Source organism: Bufo gargarizans, chromosome 8 (assembly GCF_014858855.1).
Source record: "Bufo gargarizans isolate SCDJY-AF-19 chromosome 8, ASM1485885v1, whole genome shotgun sequence".
Taxonomy (NCBI): Eukaryota; Metazoa; Chordata; class Amphibia; order Anura; family Bufonidae; genus Bufo; species Bufo gargarizans.
Genome location: NC_058087.1, coordinates 21,666,232 through 21,689,502, shown reverse-complemented (window position 1 = coordinate 21,689,502; position 23,271 = coordinate 21,666,232). Strand labels below are relative to the sequence as shown.

The 23,271-nt window shown below is 43.0% G+C and overlaps 1 protein-coding gene across 2 annotated transcripts in view; it reads right to left on the bottom strand.

The window, feature by feature from the left end:
* LOC122945023 (cytohesin 1 interacting protein) overlaps positions 1–23,271 on the bottom strand; it is a 37,240-nt gene that overhangs the window by 5,163 nt on the left and 8,806 nt on the right. For both annotated transcript variants that reach the window (XM_044303820.1, XM_044303822.1), the window contains exons 4-7: positions 22,629–22,683; positions 21,009–21,105; positions 9,962–10,055; positions 3,805–3,871 (exon numbers count right to left, since the gene is read on the bottom strand). In XM_044303820.1, coding sequence (XP_044159755.1) covers positions 3,805–3,871; positions 9,962–10,055; positions 21,009–21,105; positions 22,629–22,683 — 313 coding nt within the window. The remainder of the gene's footprint in view (positions 1–3,804; positions 3,872–9,961; positions 10,056–21,008; positions 21,106–22,628; positions 22,684–23,271) is intronic.

Genomic DNA, 23,271 nt, shown 5'->3' with positions numbered 1-23,271 from the left:
ATGCGGCTCTCAGCCCTCCAGCACGGCACAAAGCCTCAGATCCCCAAAACAGAGACATCTCTGCTGAGCCCAGCTGCCTATTTAAGGAAATCCACCCAGCCGCACATGCTGGGAGGAAAATACCTGCCTTGCCAGACACAACCCCTCACTGTGTCACAATATATATATATATATATATATATATATATATATATATATAGATAGATAGATAAAATCATACTTCTGATATATATGAATGCATAATATGTGGGAAACTACTACTGTTGTTTTTAGCCATAATATATTTACATATTTTATAATATATTATATATTCTAAATATATTAAAATATATGTAAATATATTATGGCTAAAAACATATATATTGCGGGATTTTAACTCACAGCCTTCAACATTAGAGCCAAGAACCTTAACCACTATGCTATACAGCTACATGTTAACCTGCAGTGAAATATGAATTGATACTTCTGCTGTATAGGAATACTTACTACATGACAAACTACTATGAGGTTTTTCTAGCACAGTTTATCATTCAGTTTTATAGCTGAGTGGTTAAAGACCTTGCCTCTAATGTAGAAGTTTGTGAGTTCAAATCCTGGCAGAAACTTTACAGAAATAGCAGCTAAATTGGATTTAAATATACTGACATGAGGAATTTGGCTGAGAATAGCGATGCTCGAGCTGAACTGGTGTTTGGCTGAGCATGCTCACTCAACACTGATAGACACTCCACTATTACTGCCCCGCTCATGGACACAACAGCACAGTCGATAATACGAAGAGCTGCATGGATATGGTCATGTGACCACTGCGAAGAACGGGAAATAGGAGCAATAAAGGGAAAAGAAATACATTACAAAATGACAGCGATAAATGATTATTTGATGTTGACACAAACCAGAAAAACCAGAACTATAAAGACATAACAGTTGTAAGGACAAAGCCTGCAGCACAGGAAACCAGATATCTGCAAGGGGTGGAAAGTACCTCACTAAGCAAATCTAGAAACGTTTTTTTTTTTTTTTTTTGCAAAATACAGTTAAAAGAAATAGGCTTCACCACTATCTGGTCACAGGAGACAGATGTTGGGTTACTGATTTTTATGCTGACAGTCTTGAAATGATCTACAAGCCGCAGTACCCATAGATATGTGTAGTCATAACGTTCTTTTAAGACTATTGTCATGCAATCCTTCTAAGATTAAATATCTGCACGCAAATGGAGTGCATTTTAAGTCAACTATTACGTCTCTATTTCAGGTCCCCTATGGGTAATTCCATTGTTATATACAGTTAGGTCCATATATATTTGGACAGAGACCAATAATTTCAAATTTTTGTTCTGTACATTACCACAATGGATTTTTATCAAAATTCAGATGCAGTTGAAGTTCAGACTTACAGCTTTAATTCAGTGGGTGGAACAAAATGATTGCATAAAAATGTGAGGAACTAAAGCATTTTGTAAACTCAATCCCTTCATTTTAGGGGCTCAAAAGTAATTGGACAAACTAAATAATTGCAAATAAAATGGTAATTTCTAATATTTGGCTGAAAACCCTTTGTTGGCAATGACTGCCTGAAGTCTTGAACTCATGGACATCACCAGACGCTGTGTTTCCTCCTTTTTAATGCTCGGCCGGGCCTTTACTGCAGCGGTTTTCAGTAGCTGTTTGTGGCCTTTCTGTCTGAAGTTTAGTCTTTACCAAGTGAAATGCTCTATTGGCTTCAGATCCGGTGACTGACTCGGCCATTCAAGAATATTCCACTTCTTTGCTTTACTAATCTCCTGGGTTGCTTTGGCTTTATGTTTCGGGTCATTGTCCATCTGTAATATGAAACGCTGACCAATCAGTTTGGCTGGATTTGAGCGCACAGTATGTCTCTGAAAACCCCAGAATTCATCCGGCTGCTTCTGTCCTGTGTCACATCATCAATAAACACTAGGGACCCAGTGCCACTGGCAGCCATGTATGCCCAAGCCATCACTCAGCCTCCGCTGTGTTTTACAGATGATGTGGTTTGCTTTGGATCATGAGCTGTACCGTGCCTTCACCATACTTTTTTCTTTCCATCATTCTGGTAGAGGTTGATCTTGGTTTCATCTCTCCAAAGAATGTTCTTCCAGAAGTGTGCTGGTTTTTTAAGATTTTTTTTTAGCAAAGTCTTTAGCAAAGTCCAATCTAGCCTTCCTATTATTGAGGCTTATGAGTGGCTTGCACCATGCAGTGAGCCCTCTGTATTTACTTCCATGCAGTCTTCTCCTTAGGCCTCATGCACACGACCGTGCCATTTTTTTGCGGATCCGCAAAAAATGGACGCCGCCTGTGTGCCTTCCGCAATTTGCGGGACGGAACAGGCGGCCCATTGTAGAAATGCCCATTCTTGTCCACAAAACGGACAAGAATAGGACATGCTATATTTTTTTTTCCGGGGCCACGGAACGGTGCAAAGGATGCAGACAGCATATGGAGTGAAGTGAATGGGTCCGCACAAAAACTACGGCTCGGATGCGGACCCGAAAAACGGTCATGTGCATGAGGCCTTATGGTAGATTTGGATATTAATACGCCTATATCCTGGAGAGTGTTGCTCACTTGGTTGGCTGTTGTGAAGGGGCTTCTCTTCACCATGGTAATTATTCTGCGATCATCCACCACTGTTGTCTTCCGTGGGCGTCCAGGTCTTTTTACATTGTTAAGGGTCACCAGTGCTTTCTTTCTTTCTCAGGATGTACCAAACTGTAGATTTTGCCACTCCTAATAGTGTAGCAATTTCTCGGATGTTTTTTTTTCTGTTTTCCCAGATGGAGGATGGCTTGTTTCACCTGCATGGAGAGCTCCTTTGACCGCATGTTTACTTCTCAGCAAAATTTTCAAAATGTAAGCACCACACCTCAATTCAACTCCAGGCCTTTTATGTGCTTAATTGAGAATGAAATAATGAAGGAATTGCCCACACCTGCCCATGAAACAGCCATTGAGTCAACTGTCCAATTACTTACTTTTGGTCACTTTAAAAACAGGGTGCCACATGTAAAGGAGCTGAAACTCCTAAACCCTTCATCCAATTTTAATGTGGATACCCTCAAATGGAAGCTAAAAGTCTGGACTTTATGTCCATTATATAACTATAACTTAAATATGTTTTAGTAAACGGGTAATAAAAACTAAATTTGTGTCAGTGTCCAAATATATATGGACCTAACTGTATATATATATATAATTTCTGTATCGAAATATTATATGTTTCTGGTATTGCACAACTGGCTGACATGACTGAGAATAGAGAGGAGAGTGTTGCAATGGCCGAAGTATTATAAACTATATAATGCTCCCCACACAGTTATTAAAGGGATTATCCCATGATTGATTTAAAGAAAATGAGAATCAGACATCATATAATAATCTAGCCCTGTACCTCATATGCAGGGGCATAGCAGTCGCTACCGGGCCCAGTAGCCTGAGGGGACCAAAGACCCTTGTGCCGCATAAGAAGACACTGGTTTTATAGAAAGAGCATTCAGGTCAATTTACACCTCTGGCTTTAGGGAAGGGATTAGGTCATTATAATGAAGTGAAGGGAATATCTCACAACTGGAGCATTTTTGTAACAGAAAGTAAATTACAAATTAAAGTAGTTATTCATGCTGAATTATATAAAAATAATATTTAACGGTAGCACATCCCCTTTAAGGATGCTAGAAGTCAAGTCGGAGTCCTGGAGACTTTGAAGAGGTAAAAATATAACATAAGATTTGTTTGTATGTGCATCTCTGTTCTCTGTATAATACATACTGTAACATACCTTTAAAATAAGCAGTTTAGCTTGTAGTTCTGCTTTTCTAATTTTTGCACTATATTCAGTTTCAATTCTGCAATACAAGAAATTTTGCATGTGAGTGACATCATAAATAAGTACAAGTAGACACCACAATTGCCATTTTACCAGCACCTATAACCAGTATACAGCTCTGTTCACACTGGTTCGCCTCGGTCTGTGACAGCAGCCATGACGTTTTCAGTTTTAAATAGGGGAATATGGATTTACAGAGAAAAAAGTAATGGTGGGTTCACACTACCGTTATGCCATATCGGCTATATAGGTTCCGTTTATAACGGAATATAACGGAATGGCCAGCAGAATGAAAAACTGAAGCCTTTAAGCATTCCATTGTGCTCCGTCCTAATAGAGTCTATGGGCAAGCATTACGGATCCGTCTGGTTTCCCGTCGACAGGACTTTGTTTCCATCCTGCATAACGGAAACCAGACGGATCCGTTATGTTGCCCATAGACTTCTATTAGGAAGGAGCAAAATGGAATGCCTCCTAAAGGCTTCCGTTTTGCATTTCATCTGGCCATTCCGTTTTATTCTGTTATAAACTGAACCTATATAGCCAAAATGGCATAACGGTAGTGTGAACCCACCATTAGGCTCCATTCAGACGTCCGTATGCAGACCCATTCATTTTCAAGAGGGTCGGAAAAGATGCGGACAGCACACAGTGTGCTGTCCGCATCCACACTTCCGCTCCGCAGCCCTGAACTTCCTGTCCTTGGCTCCGCAAAAAAATAGAACATGTCCTATTCGGATCCGCAAAACACTTACGGACATGTGAATGGACCCTATGAGTAAGGCCTCATGCACACGACCATTGTTGTGTTCCGTTCCGCAAAATGGGGTTCCGTTGTTCCGTGATCCGTTTCCGTTTTTGTTTCCGTGTATCTTCCTTTATTTTTGGAGGATCACCAGACATGTAAGGAAAGTAAAAAAAAATCTAAGACAGGTTTGCCATGCAAATGATAGGAAAAAAACAGACGCGGATGAGAATCTTGTGTGCCTCCGTCTTTTTTAGCGGTCCCATTGACTTGAATGGATCCGCAAACCGTTTTCCACGAAAATAATAGGACAGGTTATATTTTTTTGACAGACTGGAACCACGGATCACGGACACGGATGACAAACGGTGCATTAGCCGAGTTTTCAACAGACCTATTAAAAGTCAATAGGTCCGCAGAAAATCACGAAAAACGGCACAACCGACACGGAATAAAACAACAGTCATGTGCATGAGGCCTTAGGCCGATTTCACACTTCAGTTATTTGGTCAGTTATTTTGATCTCTGAGTAGGCTTAACTACTGGCAAATATTTTTTCTTTTAAATTTTTCATCATCATCTTCCAAGAGCTATAACTTTTTTATTTTTCAATCTATGTAGCCATAATGAGGGCTAATTTTTCGCGGGACAAGTTGTAGTTTTTAATGGCACCATTTTGGGGTACTCATAACATACTGATTAAAGGGGTTATCAATGACTGATGTAAACAATGAAAATCAGACATCATACAGTACATGACAATCTATTTCCAACAAAGCTAGAACCAGCCCTGTACCTCACTTGGATCCAGAGATCTCCCCATTCATTGCTCTGCTAGATTTATATCAAGCTGGCAGCTCAAGGGTTGTGTCTTTTCTGCCTTTGCTCAGGGGGCGTGTCCATGCTCTACCTATCACAGCTCAGGGGGCGTGTCCATGCTCTTCCTATCACAGCTCAGGAGGCAGTTGAAGGATAAAACTGAGCATGTGCGGCCTTCTCATTGAGCAGGACACAGTAATAAGAAAAAGAACAAACAGCAGGTGGCGCTATACAGATACATTTTATTGAATAACTCAGTGGCTAGGCTAAATTTTAAATTACATACAATTATAAAAAATATTCTGATCCAGGTGCTGGTTTGAAAACTGTAGAATATTTTTCCTGGGACAACCCCTTTGACTTTTATTAACTCTTTGTGGGTTATCCTGATTATATGTGGGTGTAAGCGTTGATTTTTATGTTACCATAGCAGCATAGAAGCGATAGAAACAAGTCTTCTCCATAGGTTCAAAGCAGCAAGTTTTAATAAAAAATTGGGTCCTTAAAGATTTAGGCAGGCTGCCATATTTTTTTACAAGTCCGGCGAGGCATAGGTAAACCCTTACCTGTGCCTGTGCCGCGAGCCGGTCTGAAAACAAATGCGGTCAGCGGGAGCAGGCAGTTCTAAGAACAGCCCGATGAAGGCCCCCAGTGGCTGTTCTCGGAACTGCATGCTCCCGCTGACCGCACTTGTTTTCAGACCGGCTCGTGCACAGGCACAGGTAAGGGCTTACCTATGCCTCGCCGGACTTGTGAAAAAAGATGGCAGCCCGCATATGTTCGCGGGCGAACAATGCGAACTGGCCATCACTGCTCCTAGGGCTTACATTTTTTCTCTCTAGTCTCTCACTTTTTTCTTTATTTTATATTATTTTTTTATTTCCCTCTTTCTCTCTCTCATCTCCCCCAAAAAAATTCAGATTCGGATGCAACTCAAATATATTTTTTTTGGGGTTGGATCCAATTTGTTTTGAACCGATTTGCTCATCTCTACTCACAAGGTAATCAAAATTGAACATTGTTATATAATTCTTCAAAAGGTCCAGCCTACAGTTGTTCCTCCTTGAAAAAGTTCATATATTAGCTCTTCTCAAGTTCTCAAGCCTACTCTTCATGTGTCCACTTATGTGACCGCAAGTAACTTCCTCTGCTTAAATTTACAAGTCACTGATGTGTTCACCACAAATACAGTCATATATCTTCAAGTGCATTGCTTTTATGCAGATTGGAGAAGTCTAACAAGCCAGCAACGTGATGTCAAATGAATACAAAAACCTTAGATTCATTAGTCATTCTGCATAATAATGGTGGTGCAAGCAGAATCACAAATGTCTTCAAAATTAAAGGGAATCTATCACCAGGATATTCACTGTTAAAGGGGTTGACTGAGTGTTTAATACTGATGACTAGGGATGAGCGAATCGACTTCGGATGAAACATGATGAGCCGATGTTATTGCTTCGCAGTCTCGCGAGACTTTGTGCAATAACTTCATAAATGAATTTGTACTGTAAAAAACATTTCCCGAACTCGGGTTCGGTTCCAAGGTACCACTTGGAACTGAACCCAAGTTCGGGAAATGTTTTTTTACAGTACAAATTAATTGATGAAGTTATTGCGCAAAGTCTTGCGAGACTTCGCGAAGCAATAACTTCGGCTCATCGGAGCCAATACATTTTAATACTGTACGGAGCTCCTGCTCCGTACAGTATTAGAACAATTTTTTTTGCGAATCGACTTCGGATGTTTAATTCAAAGTCGATTCGCTCATCCCCACTGATGACCTATTTGCACGACACCTGTGTAATGATGCACTGAGCGATTCATTGTTTCATTCTGGATAAGAAGTTCTTTTAAGCCATTTGCAAATGAGCAGTTAAGTGCACTGAGAGAGGACCTAAGCCACTCAAGTGCACCCTTGCTCCTCCTCCCTGCCTCCCTTCCTCTTATTCTTCACTAATGGGTCTAGGTTCCTGTATAGTCATCTCATCTAGCCCTGTCAATCAAGGAGGAGAGGGAGGGGCTGGCAGAGGGTGCGCAGAGTTGCTTGGGCCCACCTACTTTATAAGACTGGCCAGGTTACTAATTTTGCTGTTATTGGGATATCGCAGACTTTTGAACTTTCTTTTCAACAGGTGCCATCGTGCATATTAAAGCCTGTTACTCTGTGCATCCTATCTTTAGTATTTGGCACAATATTGATGCAGTACCCCAGAATAGGGTAACTGCAAAATGGAAAATTGTAACATTGTATTGTTAAGTCAAAAGTTCTGATTAACCGTGTTTGTATACCCAATAGTATTGTATGGATAAGTAGGGGTTAACATTGTGACTCAACCCCTTAGATTGCCAGGAGATGGAACTGGGTCCATCCCCTACCTAGCGAGAGAATTGTTGTTTTGTGCTAATTGAGGAAGAAAGAGGACCTACATGTGCTTACTCCTCAGAACTAGTCCTGAACGCAGGGAATCGTCACCTCTGTACTATTATCACCCCTATCCTGCACTTTAGTTAAAGGGAACCTGTCATCAACCTTATGCTGACTTCACTGAGGGCAGCATAAAATAGTGACAGAAATGCTGATGTCAGCGGTGTGTCACTCATGAGCTAAAAGTAAGTGGTTGCTGAGAACCAGCATCATAATTATTGCAGCACAGACCTTGAAAAGAGTCAAATCTACCTGAGAAGAGTCCTGGTTATTCATAATCTCCTGCTCTCCCGCCCATCTGCTGGTGAGTGGCAGTTCTCTCCTAGACAGAAAGGGAGAAAACTAGGTAGAAGACTGTCCATCATCAGTAGGTGGGCAGGAGAGCAGGAATTTATGAATAACCATGACTCTTCTCAGATGGCCGTGACTCTTTTCCAGGACTAGTCTGCAATGATCGTGATGTTGGTTCTCGGCAACCGCTTACTTTTAACTTTTAAATAACAGACCGCTGAAATCAACTCACCTGTCTTTACTTTATTCTGCCTTTAGTATGGGCAGCACAAAGTTGACGACAGGTTCCCTTTAAGGCAATTTGGCGAGAGAAAAATAAGAGAAGGGAGAGGCGCTCATAGGGTGGTGGGTAGCGGTTGTGTGGTTTTGCGTAATGGTTGAAGTGTGCTCACCTTTTGGTGTTGTGCGGGTTGGAGCACAACGTCCGTGGAGGCAGGTACACGTGGGGAAACAAGGGGGCGTGTTTTTTTTTTAGGGTGGTCGGTGCTGCCAATACCCATTCGGTCCCTTAGGGTGGAGTTGCCAAGGACTCCTAGGGACTGTGAAGGAAGAGGTTGCTGGTTTGTGTGCGGATGCACACAGTAGGGTATTTGTTTGGCGCACAAAAAACGACCTCAGTCAGTGGACTTTTGGTGAAATAGCTGTTTTTATTGTTCAGTAGACAACGCGTTTCAGAGTTTATAACTCCTTTATCAAGTCTAAAACAAGCATTAAAAGGTGCATAATTATATACAAGAAAAATGATAATGATGATAATAATAATAATAATAATAAGAACTGTAGTTTGCAGAGAGAAATAAAATGCAAATGTCAGTTTCAACAGCAGTTGATTAAAAGCAAAGGAAGTCGATAAGTATTCAATGGTCCGCGTATAGGGCCACTTTTGGACCCAGTGGTGTCTACTATTTCTGCTGGCATAAAAAATTGTGTGCTCAATTGTGTCTCAGGAGGACTGTGGTTATGGGATGAGTGAATGTATAAAGTATGTAAAAACTGGTGTCCCTAGTGCGGTATTGGGAAGGTGGTGTGTGTATATTGACGGTATTTGTTGGAATGTAGTTGTGGGGGAGTGTGTAGGACAGAGGGGGGGTTTACCTTTGCTTTTAATCAACTGCTGTTGAAACTGACATTTGCATTTTATTTCTCTCTGCAAACTACAGTTCTTATTATTATTATTATCATTATTATTATTACTATCATCATTGCCTCCGGCACTTTTTTATACCCTTGTTTTAGACTTGATAAAGGAGTTATAAACTCCGAAACGCATTGTCTACTGAACAATAAAAACAGCTATTTCACCAAAAGTCCACTGACTGAGGTCGTCTTTTGTGCGCCAAACAAATACCCTACTGTGTGCATCCGCACACAAACCAGCAACAGGTTCCCTTTAAGACAGACTTATTTATTTATTAACGCTGGCCTAATTACTGACTCTTCCATCATCCACCAGCCAATTCAACCATTCTGCTGCTCGCTCTTCCAAAGACACCCCAATCACCACCAGTAAGGATTCCTGACATCACGGTGTGCCCCAAGGGAAGAAAGGGTGCACCCTACTGCACAGCCCTAAGAAATATCAGTGTGAGGGTTGCCACTGTGATCCATGTGTACAGGTACCATTGCCAGAGTTAACACCACTCCCATCCTCCACCTGTTTCTCCTGGGCTACTAATGTTAAAAGGGCAGTTGAGAGCGGCATGCTTGTCACTGATAAAAAGCAAAAATCCAGATCGAACAAAAAAAGCAGAGGGTGTCAGCTTTCCAAAAGTCCTTCATAAATCTTACGCCGGTTTCAATGTTTCGTAGAAGCCAAAACCCATTACCTGAGAAAGGTTCCCGATGAGCGGATGAGTTCCACTGTCTGCTGGTGGCTGAATCCTTCCATGTTCACTCCATTGATGTTAGTGAGCATGTCACCTAAAAATAGAAAAATCATTTGCCTTGAGAACTTCATTTTTAACGCGAGCACCTTACGATATATTATTTACCGACATGTCTTATACACTGGTGTAAGGACAACATTTTTAGCTATATCTTGTTAAAATGTTATTCAGTACATTAAATATCAAATATTTTACATTTCTTTTAAACATTTCCCCCATAAATCAATGAAGTGAACCATGAGTAGAGTTCTAATATTGCTTTCCAATTGTGAAGACGTTACTGCCTCGGGATCGACATCAGTTCCTAGAGCTCTGGAGAATGTTGGCAGGCACAGTTACATTTAACTTTATCAGAACCCTCTTCTTGGAAGCCATGGGATCCACCTCTGTTCAAAACTACATAGATACAAATTTCGCAAAAACAGAGCTTGTGTTAAAGGGGTTGTCCACTTGTTTACTATTGATGACCTATCCTCAGGATAGGTCATCAGAATTTGATTGTGGGGGTCCATCAATCTACACCCCAAAGAACTAGCTGTTTCTGAGTAGCTCTGACAACAGAACTACACAACTACATCCATTGTGCAGTGGACAGAACTTGTAACCGCAGCACTGCTCCCATTCATTTCACTGGGAGCAGTGCTGCAGTAACCAGCTCTGGCCACTGCACAATGGATTTAGCTGTGTAGTTCCAGTTCAGTCTTCTGGTGCATGAAGTAGTCTGAAGCCGCACTGATCAGACATTGATGGTCTATGCGTCATCAATATTAAAGTATTTCATTGATGTGTCATAAATATTAAAGGATTGGCTAATGATCAAGACTGTAGGGGTACTTAAAGGCGTTGTCCCATGAAAAATATTCTACAGTTTACAAACCAGCACCTGGATCTGAATACTTTTGCAATTGCATGTAATACATTTTTTTGCATAGCCACTGAGTTATTCAATAAAACGTTTCTGTGTAGCGCCACCTGCTGTTTGTTTGTTTTTTCTTATTACTTTGTCCAGCTGGCCGCACATGCTCTTTTTCATCCTTCAACTGCCTCTTGAGTAGTGATGGACGAACATCTGCCGGGACGGCAAGTTTGCGGCGGGTCCTATTCATTTTAATGGCAGACGAACCTGAAAAACCTTCAGCTCATATTTGCAGCCAAGAAATAATTACTAGAAGTGCACAAATAGTCCCACAACATGGACAGTGACATACCAGATGTATTATTCGAATTTGGGATCTCCATTTATTTATTTTTTAAATGCGAAATATCGGCAATATAATTTTCACATACGCTCATGCGCAAATGCACTATACAGTACTCAAATGCACTATAAAGAAAGTATATTGGTATATAGCACCCCGCTTCAATCAGTTTTTTTGGGGGGCGACTGGTATATCACACCAGTAGAAATTATTTGTTCCAATAGCGCTTGTCCCTCTATATACCTGCAGTATCGCAGCAGAACCGCACACAACTGCCGCACAATACAAATGCACTATAATATACTCTCTAACATAGAAAGTATATTATAACATTGTACAAGGAAGGCAATCCATTAGAATATACATGAAGATAAAACGTAACCTTTAATAATTTTACTATGAGGGTCCATTCACACGTCCGTAAGTGTTTTGCGAATCCACAAAACACGGACACCGGCAATGTGCATTCTGCAATTTGTGGACCGCATATCGCCGGCACTATAATAGAAAATGCCTAATCTTGTCTGCAATGTTCTATTTTTTTGCGGAAACGGAAGCACAGATGCGGAAGTGCGGATCCACAAATGCGGATGCGGACAGCACATTCCAGCCCCATTGAAAATGAATGGGTCTGCACCCATTCCGCAAAATTGCGGAACGGATGCGGACCCATTTTGCGGACGTGTGAACGGAAAAGATATCCCTCAAAATAAAAATGTATTAAATTATTAAAGTTAAAGAGGTTCTGCACTTTGTTTTAACTGATGATCTATCCTCTGGATAGATCATCAGCATCTGATCGGCGGGGGTCCGACAAGCAGGACCCCCGCCGATCAGCTGTTTGAGAAGGCAGCGGCGCTCCAGCAGCGGCGCGGCCTTCTCACTGTTTACTGCCGGTCCAGTGACGTCACGACTAGTATCAACTAGCGTGGGCGGGGCTAAGGTCCATTCAAGTGAACAGAACTCAGCCCCGCCCACGCTAGTTGATACTAGTCGTGACGTCACTGGGCCAGCGGTAAACAGCGAGAAGGCCGCTGCGCTGCTGGAGCGAGTCTGCCTTCTAAAACAGCTGATCGGTGGGGGTCCTGGGTGTCGGACCTCCGCCGATTAGATGCTGATGATCTATCCAGAGGATAGATTATCAGTTAAAACAAAGTGGAGAACCCCTTTAAGCAAAAAGCATAGATGTGGTAGGTAATAACAAGTGCTCAGCGGCACCAAATCAGAAACCATATGTCCTACCACAATCCGGGGGGGTTCCAGTGCACATCCATGAATCCCGGAGGGAAAGCAAAAACCATCTATCCCTGGGCTAGATGATGATGTGGTATTGAAGGACAGGGTGGGCAAAGAACTGTCCCTGATATTGCCCTACATGGGGGTGCTATTCTGGCCCTGATAGCCTAACCACAGACCACCCGCCCTGATAAGAGTGACCCCGTCCGGAACCTTACCCTATATAAAAATTGCCCTAGTAAGCCCCTAGCCCCTAGGCCCCTGACTTCCAGGTGATCACTATATAGATCTATGTGTTTTTGACTCTATATAAAAGTATAAGTATATCGCACCCCTCTGTGTATCACACCTATCGATAGCACACCTATACCAGTCCTTAAAATGACTTTTGTGCCCCTATTAGCTAGCGTTTGGTGTCCCTAACAGTCTGTCCCTGCTCCACACAGCAACCTCTCCCTACACTGGCAAAAGACTGAATGTAAAATGGCGGCCAGATCAGGTTTATTTATAAGGTAGGGGGTATGTCCATGTGCTGAAATGTCTCAATTGGCTGTCCTGTACCAGCTGATGGATGTGTCATGGGTCAAGTTCTTCATAATGTAAAAGAATATGGCGGGCGCGAATTTCTCCATATGTTCGCATGTTCGGCGAATCGCGAACACGCAAAGTTCGCCGCGAAACGACCGCCGGGCGAACCGCAAGGCCATCTCTACTCTTGAGCTGTGATAGGGAGAGAGTCTCAGCAGAATGAACATGCGCCCTGAGCTGCAGCCGAAAGGACACTGCCCTTGAGCTGCCAGCTTGATAAAAGTAAAGCAATGAATGAGGAGATCTCTGGATCCATGTAAGGTAGAGGGTTAGTTCTAGCTTTGTTATAGAGAGATAGCCATGTGATATATGATGTCTGATTTCCATTTTTACATTAGTAATGGACTAAGCCCTTTAAGTGTTAATGAGTCAATGAGACCCTCAGTGGTTTGCAGAAGGTCATCATTATGTACTCATGAATATAAAAACATTATAACAGGTCAGTCAATAGCATCTTATTAGTAGTTTCCAAGTATAAGCATGTGAGGAATATGGATTAATATTTCCTGTCAGCCATGTCCTCGCACCCACCATTTGCTGAAAGATGGCAGAGGAAATCAAGCTTCACAGGGGGGCCCTGCTTCAAAGCCGCAGCCAGATAGCAGAAAACTAATAGCAGGCCACATTTGGTTACATTTTACACCTTCAGTCAGACAGCATGGATCCTGCAGGAAAACCCCCAGCAGGAGGTATGAGCCATTGCCAGGATCAATGATACCTCCCAGACATGTTGACACCTACATTTCATAAGGAATTATGAATATCCCTTCCATCGCAGGCGCAAACCGGATACACATTTGTGTCCCGGTGGCCATGATGAACATGCCCATGGTCTTTGTTTGAGGGTGGGATGCCAGGGAAGGGTGATATCCATATCTCCCCACAGAAACCCAATAGCGGCACCATGTTTGGACTCTAGTTGTAGCCGGAACCCTGGCGGATCCGTTGGTCCCAGAATCATCTCCCTATGACTTCTGGACTGGAGCTATAAACCCTAAAGGGTTTTTTGGGTCATTTGCAGCCAGTCCAGCAGAGGTGGGGTAGACCCCTCCCAAAGGCCAGGAGGGGAGGGGCAGGCTACAGGTTAAAAGGCTTGTGGCAGCAAGCGGGCGTGTCTTTGTCACAACCAGACAGCTGAGAAGCTCTGACAGAGGTCTTTCAGAACCTCCTCCTTGACTTTGTTGTGGTATTCAGTTTCTCATCTCGTTAGCCTCTCTCAGCTGTCATGTGTTGGACTAATTGCTTCCCTTTAAATTCCTCCCCAGAATGCTTTTCTGGGCGGCTTATATTTCTTCCTGGAGTGTGTGTGCACGCTGGTCTTGTTCTCCTGTCTGCTACAAAAGCTAAGTGTTGAACATTTATCTGTTACTTTCTGTTTGCTGGATCCCAGGTGACCCTGACTCCCTCCGTATCTGGTGTAGGGAGCCGGTGGTCCTGCCCCCTTATCGTAGGGTGCTCAGGGGTTATATAGTCAAGGTACGTGGATATGCAAACCTCCACCATTCGGATCTTTGCATAGGCTGAGCAACCAGGGAAAGTGCCAGGTCTTCTGCAGGGGTCCCCCCTTGGTTCCTTAGTTTTTGGATCCAGCAAGTCATTTATGCATGTTGCTTTGCCTTGTTTCCTGTACACCATCCGTGACATTATAAGCCGCCAAAACCGTCTTAAGCATGGATCCGGTTTCACTTTTGGCTGAACGCTTCCAGGGTCTTTCATTGGAGGTAGCTGACCTCCGTAAGACTTTTTCTCAGCTTCAAGTGACCGGTTCAGCTTGCGTTCATGGAGCTTGTTCTGAGCCTAAGATCTCGCTCCCGGATACGTTCTCCGGGGGTAGTGAGAATTTTGTGCGTTTTAGAGAGGCTTGCAAACTCCATTTTCGCCTTCTTCCCCTTTCCTCTGGAGATGAGGAACGGAGGGTGGGGATCATTATATCGCTGCTCAGAGGTAACGCTCAGTCCTGGGCCTTTTCGCTGCCGGAGGGGGCACGGCCTCTCCGTTCAGTGGATGAATTCTTTTTAGCCCTGGGTCAGATATATGCCAGGGTAAACCTACGTCTATTATGCCAGGATAAACAATCCGCAGAAATATACTGCTCAGAATTTCGGAGATGGGCAGTTGATACTGGTTGGAATGATGCTGCACTCCGAAGTCAATTTTGCCATGGTCTTTCAGAGGGATTGAAAGATGCATTTGCCTTTCATGAGAGGCCTATTTCTTTGGACTCTGCTATGTCTCAGGCCGTTCGTATTGACAGGCGTCTTAGAGAGAGAGGAGAGATGTCTCCTTCCTGTCATACGCAGTCCCAGGACAGTGCAGCGGTCCCATTCTGTGCGCAGGGGTCTCAGTCGCCGTCAGCCCCTTCTGAGCAGGAGCCCATGCAGCTGGGGTTGATTGCTTCTAACAATAGAAGATTCAGCTCGCATGGGAGGGTTTGTTTTTGTTGTGGAGGTATAAATCATTTGGCAAATATTTGTCCCTCTAGGAGATTCAGGCAGTTTTCTGGGAGTAATAAAGAAACAAACAGGAAAAAATCTTTTAAAAATGTTCCGTCTGTTACTATTGGCAGGGTTGAGGCGGAAATTGAAGGTTTTCCATTTGCTTGTAGTTCCCGTTTTGTCCTGCCGGCTAGGGTGGCGTTAGAGAGCAAGAACATTTTTTGTGAGATTTTTGTGGATAGTGGAACAGCGGTCAATCTCATTGATAATCAATTTGCGATAACTCATGGTTTCCAGGTGCGCACTTTGGGAAAGGATATTCCTGTTTTTGCTATCGATTCCGCTCCACTTTCTCAGAAATCATTAAAGGGCATAGTTCACGATATCCGTTTAATTGTGAGTGATGCTCATGTTGAGGATGTGTCATGTTTCGTCCTTAGCGGTTTGCCTACCCCTCTGGTGTTGGGGCTGCCCTGGCTCACTAAGCATAACCCCACCATTGATTGGCAAGCGAGGCAAATAAATGGTTGGAGTGACTTTTGCAGAGAGAATTGCCTCATGACATCTGTTTCTGAGGTTGCTACTAAGACTGTACCATCTTTTCTCTCTGAATTTTCGGATGTCTTCTCTGAGAGTGGAGTTCAGGATTTGCCCCCGCACAGGGAGTACGATTGCCCTATTAATCTCATCCCAGACGCCAAGCTGCCTAAATCTCGTTTATACAATCTTTCCCAACCTGAGAGAATCGCTATGCGTGCTTATATCTCTGAGAGTCTGAGAAAAGGACACATACGACCCTCTAAGTCACCTGTTGCCGCTGGTTTTTTCTTTGTTAAGAAAAAAAATGGTTCTTTAAGACCTTGTCTGGATTTCAGGGAGCTGAACAGTATCACAATTCGTGACCCTTATCCGCTTCCTCTGATCCTGGACCTGTTTAACCAGGTTGTTGGGGCTAAAGTCTTTTCCAAATTAGATCTAAGAGGGGCATACAACCTGGTCAGGGTCAGAGAAGGGGACGAATGGAAGACGGCCTTCAATACCCCTGAGGGCCATTTTGAAAATTTGGTTATGCCTTTTGGTTTGATGAATGCCCCAGCCGTTTTTCAGCATTTCGTGAACAGCATTTTTTATCATTTGATGGGAAAATTTGTATTGGTGTATTTGGATGACATTTTGATTTTTTCTCCCGATTTCAAAACTCATAAGGAACATTTACGTCAGGTCTTGCTCATCCTGCGGGAGAATAAATTATATGCGAAACTGGAAAAATGTGTGTTTGCGGTTCCAAAAATTCAATTTCTGGGGTTTCTTCTCTCCGCTTCTGGTTTTTGCATGGACCCCGAGAAGGTCCGCGCTGTGCTTGAGTGGGAGCTTCCTGAGAATCAGAAGGCGCTGATGCGTTTTTTGGGCTTTGCCAATTATTACAGGAAGTTCATTTTGAATTATTCTTCTATTGTTAAACCACTCACTGATATGACCAGAAAGGGGGTAGATTTTTCTTCTTGGTCAGTAGAGGCGCGTAAGGCTTTTTCTGATATCAAGGAGAGTTTTGCTTCCACTCCCATCTTGGTGCAACCTGATGTTTCTTTACCCTTCATAGTTGAGGTTGATGCTTCTGAGGTGGGCGTGGGGGCGGTCTTGTCTCAGGGTTCCTCTCCTGCCAATTGGCGACCGTGTGCCTTTTTCTCAAGAAAACTCTCCTCCGCAGAGAGAAATTACGATGTGGGAGATAGGGAATTGTTGGCCATCAAGTTGGCTTTTGAGGAATGGCGCCATTGGCTAGAGGGAGCCAGACACCCTATTTTGAAGACCCAGGTCCCATTTTGGCTGAAGGTGTGGTGGTCTCTGCTCTTTTTCCTGAATTGGAGGCAGAGGTGCAGGCAGCCCAGTCAGAGGCTCCTGATCTTTGTCCTCCTGGTAGGTTGTTTGTGCCTCTCGCTTTAAGACACAAGATTTTTAAAGAACACCACGATACGGTCCTTGCTGGGCACCCGGGGGTAAGAGCCACACTGGATCTCATCGCTCGGAGATTCTGGTGGCCTGCGCTTCGTAAGTCGGTTGAGGGTTTTGTGGCAGCCTGCGAGACTTGGTGCATTTCATCCCTTTTCCTGGTTTGCCCAATGCTAAGACGCTGGTGCAGGCATTTATTGATCACATTGTCAAATTGCACGGTATTCCTTCAGACATAGTCTCTGATAGGGGCACGCAGTTTGTTTCCAGATTCTGGAAGGCTTTCTGTTCTCGCTTGGGGGTTCGGTTGTCATTCTCTTCTGCTTTCCACCCGCAGTCGAATGGCCAGACAGAGCGCGTCAATCAGAATCTGGAGACATATCTGCGCTGTTTTGTGGCGGAGAATCAAGAGGATTGGTGTTCTTTTTTGTCCCTTGCTGAGTTTGCTTTAAATAACCGTCGTCAGGAGTCCTCTGATAAGTCACCATTTTTTGGTGCATATGGGTTTCATCCGCAGTTTGGGACTTTCTCGGGAGAGGGGTCTTCTGGTTTACCTGATGAGGACAGATTCTCCTCGTCTTTGTCATCTATTTGGCAAAGGATTCAGGATAATCTAAAGAGCATGAGTGAGAGATATAAGCGTGTGGCAGATAAGAGACGTGTGCTTGGTCCGGACCTGAATGTTGGTGATCTGGTGTGGTTGTCTACCAAGAATATCAAATTGAAGGTTCCCTCCTGGAAGTTGGGTTCTAGGTTTATTGGGCCTTACAAAATCCTGTCTGTCATCAATCCTGTTGCATACCGTCTTGATCTTCCTCAGACTTGGAAGATCCATAATGTTTTTCATAAGTCCTTATTGAAACCTTATGTTCAACCCATTGTACCCTCGCCTTTGCCTCCTCCTCCGATTATGGTTGATGGGAATCTTGAATTTCAGGTCTCTAGGATTGTGGATTCTCGTCTTGTCCGCGGTTCTCTTCAGTACCTTGTTCATTGGGAGGGGTATGGTACTGAGGAGAGGATGTGGGTCCCAGTGACGGACATTAAGGCCTCTCGTCTCATCAGGGCTTTCCATAGGTCCCATCCTGAGAAGGTGGGTTCTGAGTGTCCGGAGTCTACTCGTAGAGGGAGGGGTACTGTCACAACCAGACAGCTGAGAAGCTCTGACAGAGGTCTTTCAGAACCTCCTCCTTGACTTTGTTGTGGTATTCAGTTTCTCATCTCGTTAGCCTCTCTCAGCTGTCATGTGTTGGACTAATTGCTTCCCTTTAAATTCCTCCCCAGAATGCTTTTCTGGGCGGCTTATATTTCTTCCTGGAGTGTGTGTGCACGCTGGTCTTGTTCTCCTGTCTGCTACAAAAGCTAAGTGTTGAACATTTATCTGTTACTTTCTGTTTGCTGGATCCCAGGTGACCCTGACTCCCTCCGTATCTGGTGTAGGGAGCCGGTGGTCGTGTCCCCTCACTATCGTAGGGTGCTCAGGGGTTATATAGTCAAGGTACGTGGATATGCAAACCTCCACCATTCGGATCTTTGCATAGGCTGAGCAACCAGGGAAAGTGCCAGGTCTTCTGCAGGGGTCCCCCCTTGGTTCCTTAGTTTTTGGATCCAGCAAGTCATTTATGCATGTTGCTTTGCCTTGTTTCCTGTACACCGTCCGTGACAGTCTTTCTCTGAAAGGGGGTCACATAGTGCAATGTGTTTGGAGGGACCTGCAACCAGCTGACATCACTGCCTCCGACGTGAATACAGCTAAGAACTCATCACTACCCAAAGGACTCATATATCTGGTAAACTGACTTATTGTTCTGCTTCAACCTGTTGTACCTATATCACCTGTATTTGTAACCTCAGACCACGGTATATATTCTCTGTGTATATTGTGTTATATAGTGTGCCCTTAAGGTGATTAAATATATACAGTAATTTAATCTTGTGCTATATCTTGTATCTCGATCAAGAATCCCCACGTCCGTGTTTTGGCCTAGTTATAAGCTACCCCGGGTTGGTTTCTCACCCAATATAATCCCGTTAGCGGACCGGGCTTATATCAAACTAGAAGCTGGTGGCAGATACCCGGGCTGAGACAGCACTGTTTTCACTTCGGCAGTGAAAAGGCTCTCAGCTTGTTGCCTCTCTGTGCCCACTTGAACAGGAGATGTCTGTGTAAACTGTACCAAGCCGACCTTACCTGCTCCTCTGGAGGGCGTAACATCAAGCTTTGGTATCCCGTGACCATACCGCGGCTCGTGAGCTTGACGTAGGTGACGTCAAGCGGGCACGAGGCGTGGTATTCGCCACACAGCATTTTTTTTCTCTACAGCAAAAAGCAATACAGAAAAGTGAACTGAAAATTAAAGGATTACAACAGAAATCAAGATAAGAGTACAGAATTTACAGGAGCGTTCTGGGACTATAATATTCATAGTCTATCCTTAGAACAAGCCATCAATATCAGATCAGTACGGGACCACCTTCTATCACCACTGCCTATCACCTTGCTTGTTTAACCAGACACAGCACAGTCAATGAGAACGTATGCGGAACTATTCACTTCAATGGGTCCGCCAAAAAAAACAAAGTTACTCCATGTGCATTCCATTACGGGCAAGGATAGTACTGTTCTATGAAGGGCCAGCTGTTCCGTTCCGCAAAATACGGAATGCACATGGATGTCATCAGTATTTTTTGCGGATCTGCTTTTTTTTTTGCATACTGCTAAATATATACCGTCGTGTGCATGAGCCCTAACACTACACAGTCTATTTCACATCCAGTATTAGCACTCAGATCAAATCACAGCTCAATAACTGTCCACTTATAAACACAGGGCATTCATTTCCCCCAAAAAATAAGTATCTTGCTAAAGATGATCATCAAAAGCTTCTAGAGCTGCTATATAACCATGTTTACCATGAATAAACCTCAAAACTCAATGTCTATTCTTTGTGTTGAGCGAAAAGCCTTCACGGTAAGGAATTGATTTTACCTGAATGGTATAAAGCGCCATCGCCATCTTGACTGAAGACCTATTACGAAATCCCATGCGAGGTGACGTATAATGTCACCACGCTGGCCGACATAATGACGTCATCACGGGCCATGCGATATTTCACGCTAGATCTTCAATCAAGATGTCGGTGGCCGGCTCTTCGTGATCAAATGGATAAAGTATGATTTATTTTGTATTTTTTATTTTACACCGGATTATTGCAATCAAATGCCCTGATCATATATGCAAGCGGCATCTGAGGGGTACAATGACCGTGGTGGCGCAATCACCCCTCCCTGCCATTGTGTCCGCCACTTACAAAGAAATGCACTTAGTGATGAAGTAATTCGTCACAATGCAAATTGTTTTAGGCAAAGCAGCCGAATCAAATTTTCCAATACTTCGCTCATCACTATCTGTTCTGACTGCCCAACTCAATTGCTAATCCAAGCAATATTACATGTATCCAACTCTTGGTATGCATCTACTGGAGTCTGATAATGCATGGTCTGAGGGGAACCACAAGACCCTTTATTTTGTTCCATTGTATATGGTCAGCTTCCTATGAGAAAGATACGAACACTAACCTGTTTTCAATCCAGCATGGCTCGATGGGCTGTCCTCATGCACTTTGTACACGTAGGTCCTCATGTCTGTCCCATATGCATGCTGCAGCTTGTAGGTCTATAATCCAAAAAGAGATCATGTATAACACATTGAATGTGAATGTATAGATGGTTTTACTGTATATTCAATGTAGAACCCTGAAAATATCTGTTAATACCTCATTGCCATTGGCAGATCTTACAACTCCAGTAGATACAATACGGTGCATGCAACTGATTCTAGGGGCCTGCAGTCACCACTAGAGGGAGATGAACCCTGTGAGCGAAATGATTGTACAGAATCAATTTGTTCCAGTCAGGGCTTCTTCATTTGCATAAGCCCTGCTGATTGGACAAATCGATCCTAACAACCCTGCTGATTGGACAAATCGATTCCGTAGAATAATTTCGCTCAACACCAGTGGCGTACCGCCAATGGCGGCAGACCACAAGATCGCTATGGGGCCTGTGTTATTGCCGGTTTACACAGCAACACCAGCAGCAGAGGAAGGAAGAATCTTCCTATCTAAACTCTGGTGCGGCAGGCGTATGCTTATTGATTGCCAGTGCCACTGCAGGAATGTGAAGCAGGTGCCAAGAGAAGTTTCTATATTGCCCTCCCAGTGTCTGCCTCTGTGACCACCACGTTGACGAACTCAGTAAGAAGCAAAGGCTGGAGGTCTACTGCAGCAACCTTGATCACATTGTGTGTGAGTGACTGACTTTTAGTGTAATAATCACTCAGTCATTCACACACACTGGGGAGGGAGCTGTGAACCATGGCCTCTGTCTGTTATATATATACTGTATATATATATATATATATATATATATATATATACGTATATACTAGTCTTAGTTACAATAATTGTACTTTATATTTGGGTGGGGGGCTCAGTTCTGAGATTCGCTATGGGGCCCCTCGATTTCTACTCATCACTAATATAAAACAGTATATAAGAACCTCCTAAACTCCCCCTAGTGGTGACTGTCAGTTCAGGAGATTTATAACTTTTCAGAAAAACAGAACTCTGGCTCCAATAAAGATATACACTGTAAAATGAACAGACACAGAAGTTTGGACCTCTTTAGTTTAAATATTAAAAATTTTTTTTGCTGGACATGACTTTCATTATGATGATAATATAATGATAACATAATAATATCATAGGCACGGAAATACTTTACAATAATATCCTAATGTCTGTGAAGGTTCTCATTTATCCAGGTCATGGTATATCTGTAAAGAATAAATCAAGGCAACTGAACCTACTGTAGATTTCTTGAAAACGTTTCACTCGTTCTTCCAACAAGCTTTCTCAATTCTGAGTGACTGTATAAGAATTCCCTGGGAATGAATATGTAACTGAATCAACATCTGGTAATTATAAAAAAAATGGAGAAGCCAAGCTTGAATAGAGGCAGGAGGGTTAGACATCTACAGTCACTCAGAATTGAGAAAGCTTGTTGGAAGAACGAGTGAAACGTTTTCAAGAAATCCACAGTAAGTCCAGTTGCCTTGATTTATTCTTTACAGATAATAATATCCTTATGTGTTACAATATTTGCGTAGATAACATGTACAAAGAGTTTTGGATTTACCTGAATTTCAAATCCAAATGGTTCATTATCCTGTTTCGTAATAACCACTACTCTCCTGAAACACAAAATGCATCATATGCTTAAGTATATGTCAATAATTCTCGATTAAACATATATATCCCTATGTTTTTTTTCTTTTAAAATAAATTCACTATCCTGACCTGGTGAGAGACTGTTAGCATAAGAAATCATTTTACATTGCAAAATGTCTCACCCATCTACCGTAGAAAGGACCTCTTGACAATAATGGATTGTTAAGCTTTCCTTACATAGTGCAGCATATTGAGCTGACAGAGCCACTTCACTAAAAATACTTTTATTGTAAATGATTGAACCCTCTCAGCTAATAGAACTCCTTTCCAGGACACAAATACATAAGAATTTCATCCATGTGTGTGAATAAAATGTACTGTAGGGTCAGGGAGTATTTAGGTGTAACAATATGAGAAAGGGATAGAAGATATCTAAAAAGTCAAGGTAATAACTACATATGTGATATGAAAAAAATAAAACAGACTCATCAAGCCCAACCTATAACCCTATGGTTTGGATCCAGAGAAAGGCAAATACCCCATGAGGGAACCCCAAAAACCCCATATCAGGGGGACGATTCCACCTTTACTCCAAAGCGGGCAAAGCGAAT